This window comes from Augochlora pura, chromosome 1 (genome assembly GCF_028453695.1).
Source record: "Augochlora pura isolate Apur16 chromosome 1, APUR_v2.2.1, whole genome shotgun sequence".
Taxonomy (NCBI): domain Eukaryota; kingdom Metazoa; phylum Arthropoda; class Insecta; order Hymenoptera; family Halictidae; genus Augochlora; species Augochlora pura.
Genome location: NC_135772.1, coordinates 21384757 through 21394010, shown reverse-complemented (window position 1 = coordinate 21394010; position 9254 = coordinate 21384757). Strand labels below are relative to the sequence as shown.

The 9254-nt window shown below is 34.7% G+C and overlaps 3 protein-coding genes across 5 annotated transcripts; 2 read left to right on the top strand and 1 right to left on the bottom strand.

Moving 5' to 3' along the window:
- Window positions 1-838: 838 nt before the first annotated feature.
- On the top strand, window positions 839-2587 carry LOC144472284 (transforming growth factor beta regulator 1). The gene is made up of 5 exons (XM_078185230.1): window positions 839-1119; window positions 1222-1450; window positions 1520-1796; window positions 1876-2095; window positions 2178-2587. The coding sequence occupies exons 1-5, from the start codon at window positions 1000-1002 to the stop codon at window positions 2349-2351; spliced, it is 1020 nt and encodes a 339-aa protein (XP_078041356.1). The 5' UTR covers window positions 839-999; the 3' UTR covers window positions 2352-2587.
- An 812-nt stretch (window positions 2588-3399) lies between these two features.
- Tank (EI24 domain-containing protein tank) lies at window positions 3400-5997 on the bottom strand. Of its 3 annotated transcripts, none has more exons than XM_078185275.1 (8): window positions 5821-5997; window positions 5539-5731; window positions 5019-5094; window positions 4544-4725; window positions 4217-4472; window positions 3803-4146; window positions 3637-3711; window positions 3400-3553 (listed from the first exon to the last, which is right to left on the bottom strand). In XM_078185275.1, the coding sequence occupies exons 3-8, from the start codon at window positions 5031-5033 to the stop codon at window positions 3466-3468; spliced, it is 960 nt and encodes a 319-aa protein (XP_078041401.1). In that variant the 5' UTR covers window positions 5034-5094; window positions 5539-5731; window positions 5821-5997; the 3' UTR covers window positions 3400-3465. The 3 variants fall into 3 exon arrangements, with proteins under 3 accessions (XP_078041401.1, XP_078041394.1, XP_078041410.1); XM_078185268.1 differs by having other exon boundaries at window positions 5609-5731; XM_078185284.1 differs by lacking the exons at window positions 5539-5731; window positions 5821-5997 and adding an exon at window positions 5301-5319.
- Window positions 5998-6074: 77 nt separating this feature from the next.
- Window positions 6075-9094, top strand: Argrs (arginine--tRNA ligase-like protein). The gene is made up of 8 exons (XM_078185216.1): window positions 6075-6276; window positions 6387-6542; window positions 6659-6884; window positions 6965-7389; window positions 7577-7718; window positions 7830-8089; window positions 8176-8368; window positions 8448-9094. Exons 1-8 carry the CDS (start codon window positions 6220-6222, stop codon window positions 9020-9022), a joined length of 2034 nt encoding a protein of 677 aa, XP_078041342.1. The 5' UTR covers window positions 6075-6219; the 3' UTR covers window positions 9023-9094.
- Window positions 9095-9254: the final 160 nt, after the last annotated feature.

Here is a 9254-nt window from a genome sequence, read left to right as displayed (position 1 = left end):
GAATGATTGTTCTGGCTACTATTTTATCACCTTATTATTTATCTATGGCTTTAGAAATCAACCTTGTAGAGTTTTCCAGCTGGGGGACCAAGGGATCCACCCTCCCAGCCGAACGGTCGCCGGATAACTGTCGGGGAGAGCCCGCTCGCTCACTCTCACCACCGACAGGCGCTGCGGGTTCCGACGCCCGCTGCGCAGTAAACTGAAAATTTTTAAATAACTTATCCATGATTATTTAAGATTGTTTGAGCCCAGAAGGTACCTAGAAGAGAGACCTGGGCTCCCATCTTCTCTTCCATGCTCGGGGGTGGCGCCACTACAACCAGTTGGCGTGGTGTAGTACAGGCAACTCCTACTAGATGACCGCGCCTTCACGCCGCCATCTTCTTCGCGCGCTTTCGATGTTCTAACACCAGATGTCAGTGGTGTTGAAGTAGAATTCAGCCCATAGGAGGCGACACTGTCGGCGACTTTATGCCGCCATCTTCATCGCACGCTTTCTATGCTTTTCGAAGTGTTACCTGAAAAATGAGATTTGTAAATCGGGCTCAATTTTTATGTCTCTAGGGTACTAAAGTCTCTAATAAGTCCACAAATAAATAAATAAGTAACTAAATAATCAATACTTTTTATAGTTACATATATTATATCTTCTATCTGTCAGCCACATTTACAATGACTGTGTTGATTATTGTTTATGACTACTTATCTATTTATCTATTTATTATTAGCGCCCGCGATTCGCGATGAAATTGTAATACCCCTGGGTACATACATATTCGTTGTAAGCCCGGGGGAATATTTATTGAAATAAATTATATTTTCTCCCAGAGAGGCGCCACGTATGCTGTCTGCAGAGTCACATTAAACGTGTTGTACAAGATACATAGCAAATAATTGCTCTTTAATTCCTGATGATTGTTCTGTAATTAATTTTAAATATACAATAATTTTATTTATTTATAACGTCTTAAGGTTCTCCAATATAATATTCTAATAATGACTCAAGTTTACGATAATTATTATAATGAATTTCAAAAGAATGCCGAGTTGCAACAGAATCTGAAATATAAGAGAAAATATCGAAGATTAAAGAGAATTATAAAGCACACAGTCTTTGTAAGTTGATATTTATTAGTCACAGCCAATCATTATTTCTTTTCTTGGTTTAACACTCAATTCCTGCATACATTGTAACGATAAAATTTATGATTACATTAGGAAAATGCAGCACTGTGCGATCAAGTTGCACAAATGCAAGAGAACCTTATGCTTGTAAAAGAAGAGAGACTGTTTCTTTTACGTAAATTGTGTCAACAACAAGGAGACATAGATCCCTCTACTGTAATTTCCAGAACTCAATCGAGTGCTATTAATTCCAATTTGTTCAATCCGGAATGTTCCACTCCAAAAAAGGCTGCAAAAAAGAGGATTTCATCGGATGGATCAGGTAGTATTAGCCTGCTCTTTTAATTACAATTGCATTGGAAAATGTTGAATGTTTCTCTTTGTTTCACAGAAACAAAGAACAAGTCTAAACGATACAATAAAACTATGCGTAAAGTAGTTCAATTGATACCAACGGATATGCATGGAAGGCCTATATTTCCCATCTCCTTGGGCGATCTTACTGTTTATTCACTCGGTGAAGTAATATCCGATAGGATATCTTATCATACAGAAGATCTCATTTATGCAGTAGGTTACTGCAGTACGAGAGTGTATGCCAATTTGAGAGATGTAAAAACAAAAAGCTTTTATACATGCAAAATATTAGATGGTGGTTCAAAGCCGAGGTAACAAGTTGTATACTTTAATAATTTATGAATGTTTCGTGTACATATTACTAGGAACAGATTCAAACGATTTCCATAGATTTGAAATAGTGTCTGACAATGACCTGGATCAACCATTGGTGGGATCGACTCCCGATGAATGTCATTCGAAACTATTGTTGGCAATTTCTCCTGCACTTCGAACAATAACACCAAGGGGAGCTGACTTTTTTGGCATTTCCCATCCTACAATTCAAAATCTCATACAAAGTATTCCAGGCACGCGTAAACTATCCATGTATAAACAACAACGTTTTGAAGTATATAAATTTTATCCGTTTATGCGTTATTCAGAGCCATGTTGTTGAAAACTAATATCCTGAATTTTTTACTTTCATTTAGGTAAGCAAAAGTCAAATAATGGACAGAGACACGAGTCCGATAATGGATGATGAAACGGATCCTGGACTTGGATTTATTGCTTTGCACAGGAATTATACTTTAACAAATTCTTATCGGATTAAAGAAGAACCGTCGGATCATGATCTCTTAACGCTTCAAGAGTTACTTGCTTAGTTTTCATAATTATTGATATCTAACAGCTGTAAGCGTCACAAGGTATCAAACATTACACAATAAAATATGTAAACGTTGGTAACAATTTCAACACAAGAGTGTACAATAGATACTTATTAGGTAGGACAAAGTGCGATGTATAAAACGACTTTATTTTTCATTCATGTGACTTTGAATCGTTCTATTAAATAATGTACAAATATATAATAATATAACGGCAATTGATTTAAAGTAGACACAGCAGCACTCGTACTCCTACTCCTTTACGCAATAATAAGATATAATATTTAATTATACTAGTACACGGAATAATATACTCTAAAGTTAAATTTAATATTTATACTTTGCCTTAAAATGAATAGAATTTGAGTAATCGTAGTTAGTATTTTGTTCAGTGTCGTTTTGATACAACATGTATGATACAGAGAAGTAAACTGACTTGTTCTTCCATCAGAACTTATTTTGCGGTTAAATATTGCCATTATAAGTCACAGCTTACAATGTAAAAGTCTCAAAAGTGAGACTAGTGCCGGTAAAATAACGTTCGGCACCGCAAACTATAAAACTAATCATTTCTGTGTTGTATAGCAAATACGTTCACCAAATCTAATAAACCGATATACCTTGGCAAACGGTTCTCGCCTTTGGTTTATATAGTTTTCATTCGTTTACAAACTTGTAAGCATTATTATGTGATACAAAGCAAAAACATTTCGATAGAACTTTGTAAAATCTGAATGAAATAAAATGTATAGTTTTTGCACATATATATATATATATATATGCAGGTACAAATTTTATAAAATGTCATTCCGAAGAAAGTGAAAGTTACTTTCTGCTGTAGAAATATTGATACAACAATAGTTTTAAATTTTCTATACTGTTCCCAATTAAATAATGAATAAAACTGTAGAAATGCCCAAACAGATTTTTTCTCCCTTTGCCATACCGCGGCGGGCGAACAGAAAAAAGTACATAAATATTCTACTCTATAATAATACCTTTGACATCTATGAACGCCTAATAAGAAATAATAAAAATATATAAAAAACCTGAAAAATAGTTTATTGCTACATATTTTATTGAATTAATATGCAGATTATATTGTTCGTTGTCACCGCCTGGTCGCTGGTTTAATTGTTTTATTGAAGAGCGTGTTTGCGATTGCAATTACCGGTGAAAACAGTTTCAGAGGACGATTACTGAAATAATAAATTTTTTATCATGAAAATCAATGATCGTCAAAAAAGTATGAATTATTCGTATAGTACATGAAATTATCTACCATACTCCAGTTACGGGTTCTGCTTCGTTCCCGCTAACAATAAATACTGGAAATAATATAGAAAAGACACAGCCACTAAAAAAAAACAACAACGATTTCGGTGTCAGAAGAAGAGTCTATTAGAATTAAAGAAGAGAAGAAAAGAATGTTGTCTCGAACGAATTACCTTATTACATATGAATTGGGCAGTTGGGTAAGTACTGCTAATGGCAAGCCAAAGCCCACAAAGTATGGCCAGTTGGTTTCAATAAAACTCAAACGTTTGTGCAACTCCCAGCCCATATTGAACCATTTATACTCAAAAGTATAGAGAGCATACAAAAGGCACATGTGTACTAAGGCCAGAATATCACCTACAAGAGGTAACGGAAACCTGGACACCAGCATTCCTTGGCCCAGAAACAGTGCTTGAACTAATATACTGAATAGCGTGTCTGCTATCAACTTGCTCACGCTGGACAAAAGTAAAGGCCTTCCTTGCCTATATCGGTAAGCACTGTCCGCTATATCCTGCGTGGTATACAAATATATAGCATTTTTTATTAAATCCTTTTCCCTCTAACCATATAACAACTCATACCTGAAACCATAAACTGTTGACTATTCTACTGAGTAGAAATAGTGGTAGTACCCATACAGTGCCAAATGTTAACGACAAAAATGGTTTTGTCCAAGACCATACGGTCATACCCATACCCGGCGAATGACCAAATATAATGGTCAATAAGTATTTGAGAAATGGAAGTAGGCCACATTCAAAGATCAGTATGCTTGCCCAAAATACACCACCGTTCAGTGCACAACACTGAATTGTTCTCTTTAGTACTTTTGATTCCCTGAAGACACAACATAATGTAATGTGCATACCAAACTTTTAGACGCACGTTTCTCTGTACACAATATATACCTTAACTGGTTATAATAATGTTTTGAAGGATTATGTACAAGCACAATATCTTTTCCATGGATATCTGTCCTAGATGGTGATGATTTATATAACTTCTCGTTGATGCGCTTATCCATATAAAATAAGACAACTGCACCCCTTAAGCTGTCAGTCAGACCTCTATACATGGCACGTATTATTCCCTAAAATTATAAAAAATGTTTCCATTAATGCTTTATTATTCTTCTTAAATGAATATAAATGTAAATTGATTCTTTTTAGTTTACATATCCTCTTGTTAATATAGAACTAGAAAAAACATTTGGCGCATCAGTATCTAATACATAATCTGTTAAATTGTTAAGCTACAAATATTTCCATTAACAAAGCTAAGGGATGAAGAAAAATACCATGAACATATAATTCCCATCTGACACTTATTTGTAATATTCTTTACTGTGTTTTTATTAAAAATCTTATCGATTCTTATACTTACTGTCACGTTATCCATATTTTACAATAGCGTCCACGAGAGCATACAATTAATCTATACTCGAAATATGGTGAGAGATCTGGCAAAGAAACATATTCGGCGTAACATAACTGTCGACATCGGGAACTATGCGTAAGCACACCGAGAAAATGAACAAGAGAAAAATATGTTTACGAGGATGATACAAATAGTACAAAGTTCCTCGACACCTTGAACATACACATACTGCCATTCGATAATGCTAACAATGTATGATAAATGTGAATTTCTCTTCGTGAAACGTACGAGTTTGAGTAACCAGCAAAGTTAATAAAATTCCTAATGTATCAGCTGATTTATATTCGTTGTAAGCAAAGGTCAGCGGTGTGTTAATAGGTATAAAGGTCAATGCGGATGAGAAATAATATCGTTTAATGCATAATACATCGTTGTTAACGAAGTGGTATAAAAAGCACAATAAAAGAATTCGTTTCTTAGAAATTAATTAGATAATATCGAGTTCAATGTTTTAATGCATATGTACATATTTTCTTGTGTGCACGTCACACATTTAGCAGCGTTTTTTGTTCAATTTATGAAACACGCATACGTACATACATACGTATACCAAGTATGTACACAGTAATGGGTCCTACTCCTTCACACTTTTCGTGTTATCTAAGCTGGCTCGCAAACATTCCCCACCATTTTACTGCGCATCCAGCTCCGTACAAATGCTGTAGGAAGAGAACGAGATACGATGAAAAGAAACAGAAAACGGTACTCCTCAAATTCTAATATGCGGTTGTGCACATGAATAATAAACCTTGGTTAGTCTCTCTTAATGACACCGTTCAGCTGATTTCATGGTTTCTTGCTCACTCGTTGGTTTCCCTCTTTTCCTTTGATTGCGAGGGTAATTCTGCCGCGCCAGTAAATTGCCAACCAATCAGAACAAAAAAAATTTCTGTATAAACTCTCGCTAATAGATCGAGCTGCGGTCTGGAGATATGCAGAAGTAGAAACCCATTATTCTATCTATTGTATCCGAGTATCGATACTTAAAAACGATCGATAACATTAAGTGTCGATACAGAATATCGATATATATATATATATATATATTTATATTGGCTTGTGAAGTGTATCGTGCAACGTTACCGTAGAGCCAGCAGCGTAGTGGTGCTTGTGTACAACTGAGGAAAGATAAGAGTTCCATTGTTCCATGTACATGATGTCTACGCCGAATTTGGAAGTTTTCCATAAAAGGGCGGCTGCAGCAGTAATTATGCCTATTACTATTGTTTCATTATTATCTATAAAATTCTTAGATGTACAAAAAGTTTGTAACCGTTTTAGGTTATAATTTTTATATTCACGTGTGTTTTATAGGAAGAGGAAATAGCAGCTTTGAAAAAGCAAATTGAATATTTACAGCAGAGTATTACAAAAAACGATTCTCAATTGCAAACTGGGTCTAGAGATGAATATACGAAATTGGAACTAGAAAACATCAAATTGAAACATAGAGTAGCCATTCTAAAAAGGGTATGTTTTTTCAAATATTCCAATATAATATGTAGATGTAAATTTGACTTTCACCGAATACTTCGTCATTCTTGTAATTTGTCTGATCTTTTTCTTTTTGTTAATTTCATTGATAGACTATCAAAGCTGACAGATCAAAGACTCAAAGTGAGTTGAAAACGGATGTATACAATGTAATAAGCATATATGATACATTGTATCGTATATTTGAAAAAGCCATTCGTGCTGCATTTGTAGATGTACGTGAACCCCCAGTGATTGTAACAACTAGTAATAATCCAAAATTTGGAGATTATCAATGTAATAGTACCATGCCGCTTACAACATTGCTTAATAAGAATGGTGAGAATTCGGTACTAGTCTACACGTTCTGAAGTTAATGTTAAAGTATTGTTCTAATAACCACATGTATATTCGACTAGGAACTAGAACATCACCGATAGAAGTTGCAAAAAGTTTAATATCCAAAGTAGAGGATTCCAACTTGATCGATAGATTGGAAGTGGCAGGTGGAGGCTTTATAAATATATTCCTGAAACGAGAATTTGCACAGATAGTACTGAGTAATTTGGTGAAGTGTGGGAAAGCTTTGCCACCATATTCCATGAAACAAAAAGTTATTGTCGACTTCTCGAGTCCCAACATTGCTAAAGAGATGCACGTTGGACATTTAAGGTCCACTATAATTGGCGAAAGTATCGCAAGATTACTGGAATACCTAGGACACGACGTGCTGAGAATAAATCACGTTGGTGATTGGGGAACCCAATTCGGAATGTTGATAGCTCATCTACAGGATAGATTCCCCCATTATTTAAACGTATCCCCTCCCATTACAGATCTCCAGGTGATTAAATTTGATCTAATTGAGGTGCATTACATTGCCGTTTATTAATCCTTCGGTGCACGGACGAATAAAATTTCAGCTTGAGGAATATCCAATGGATATAAATGGGATCAAAAGGTTTCCACAGACTCAACACGTGCACCGGAGAACGTTGAAAATATTCAAATTAATGGTTTGTAAATTGTAGAGCTTTTATAAAGAATCAAAGAAAAGATTCGACGAAGATCAAGAATTTAAGAAACGTGCTTACCAATGTGTTGTCAAGTTACAAGCATTCGATACAGATATGATAAAGGCATGGCAACTAATTTGTGATGTCTCTAGGAAAGGTAAAGTTATCTATACGTAAAGTAATTTTCATTTAACTGAGAGTAAATAATTAGTATAGCACTTTATTAATTCCCATTTGTTTCTTTTCTTTTTTTCTTCATCAAGTTCAGACTTTGGAAAGGTATATGATCGATTGGACATTAAATTGATAGAAAGAGGTGAATCTTTTTATCAGAAACATATGGAATGTTTAGTCAAAGACCTTGAGTTAAGAGGACTATTAGAGGAAGACAATGGACGAAAAGTAATGTGGAGTAAACGCGAAAATGAGATACCTTTAACCATTATCAAATCTGATGGTGGTTTTACGTATGATACCTCAGATTTAGCAGCTTTGAAACAACGACTGGAAGAAGAGAAAGCTGACTGGGTAAATTATTATAACCACAATTAGCATATTGTCTCGTATAAAGTCATTTCTTAATTGTCTGACTCAGGGTGACACATCATTTACAGATTATATACGTAACAGACGGTGGTCAGTCTATGCATTTTCAAGTATTAGTGCATTGTGGTGAAAGAGCAGGTATTTTGAAAAATTGTCACAGAATAGATCACGTTGGATTCGGTGTAGTTCTTGGACAAGATAAAAAAAAATTTAAGACTAGGTCCGGTGATACGGTAAAGCTGATTGATTTACTAGATGAAGGTAAACATTTCGGTTTCTTGTCTTTACATGTAGGCACATTATATTGAAGTTGACCCATTATCAATTTATGTTTGCTCAGGTTTGAGAAGAGCGCTACAAAAGTTAAAAGAAAAAGAGCGTGATAAAGTGCTCACAGAAGAGGAATTGAAGAAAGCTCAAGAATCTATTGCTTATGGATGTATAAAATATGCAGATTTGTCGCATAACAGAAATCACGATTATGTATTTTCGTTTGATAAAATGTTAGAAGACAAAGGAAACACCGCAGTCTATTTACTGTATGCTCTCACTAGGATACGTTCCATTGCAAGAGCTGCGAATATTTCGCAAGAGAAGCTGCGAGAACTTGCGCAAAATACTCCGATATCATTAGATCATGAAAAAGAATGGAAATTAGCTAAAGTATTGATCAAATTTCCAGATGTATTAATTAAAATCTCAAAAGATTTGTACTTACATCAGTTGTGTGAGTATTGTTATGAAATTGCATGCGCATTTACCGATTTCTATGATAATTGTTATTGCGTTGAAAAAAATGAACATGGAGAAATAGTAAAAATAAATATGGGACGTATGTTATTGACAGAAGCTACTGCAATTATCATGGAAAAGTGTTTTTCGATACTCGGTTTAAAACCGGTTGAGCGTATGTAAATTTATTTATACACATTATGTATTTGTGAAATATAAGACCAGAATAAAAGGAGGATGTTTTTTTTTTTATAAGGAATCACGTGGTAAACGTATACGCATATATAACGCGCCTTAACTTTCATTAAAATTTGTATGGTAAGCAGTCTTACTATTTTGTACACCCCCTTTTGCTGTACCGAATATATACGTGCCTGTAAATCTGTACACAGTTCCCTTAAAATTACATCATCGT

What these genes read in the sequence shown, in the direction of transcription:
- LOC144472284 (XM_078185230.1), top strand. Translation starts at nt 1,000, where the DNA reads ATGACTCAAGTTTACGATAATTATTATAATGAATTTCAAAAGAATGCC. An exon ending in GATTTCATCGGATGGATCAG is followed by an intron (nt 1,451 to 1,519) that starts GTAGTATTAGCC and finishes TTTGTTTCACAG; the next exon opens with AAACAAAGAACAAGTCTAAA. An exon ending in ATAAACAACAACGTTTTGAA is followed by an intron (nt 2,096 to 2,177) that starts GTATATAAATTT and finishes ACTTTCATTTAG; the next exon opens with GTAAGCAAAAGTCAAATAAT.
- Tank (XM_078185275.1), bottom strand. An exon ending in TCAACAGTTTATGGTTTCAG is followed by an intron (nt 4,147 to 4,216) that starts GTATGAGTTGTT and finishes TATACCACGCAG; the next exon opens with GATATAGCGGACAGTGCTTA. An exon ending in GAACCCGTAACTGGAGTATG is followed by an intron (nt 3,554 to 3,636) that starts GTAGATAATTTC and finishes TTATTATTTCAG; the next exon opens with TAATCGTCCTCTGAAACTGT.
- Argrs (XM_078185216.1), top strand. Translation starts at nt 6,220, where the DNA reads ATGTACATGATGTCTACGCCGAATTTGGAAGTTTTCCATAAAAGGGCG. An exon ending in GAGTAGCCATTCTAAAAAGG is followed by an intron (nt 6,543 to 6,658) that starts GTATGTTTTTTC and finishes TTTCATTGATAG; the next exon opens with ACTATCAAAGCTGACAGATC. An exon ending in AACATTGCTTAATAAGAATG is followed by an intron (nt 6,885 to 6,964) that starts GTGAGAATTCGG and finishes ATATTCGACTAG; the next exon opens with GAACTAGAACATCACCGATA.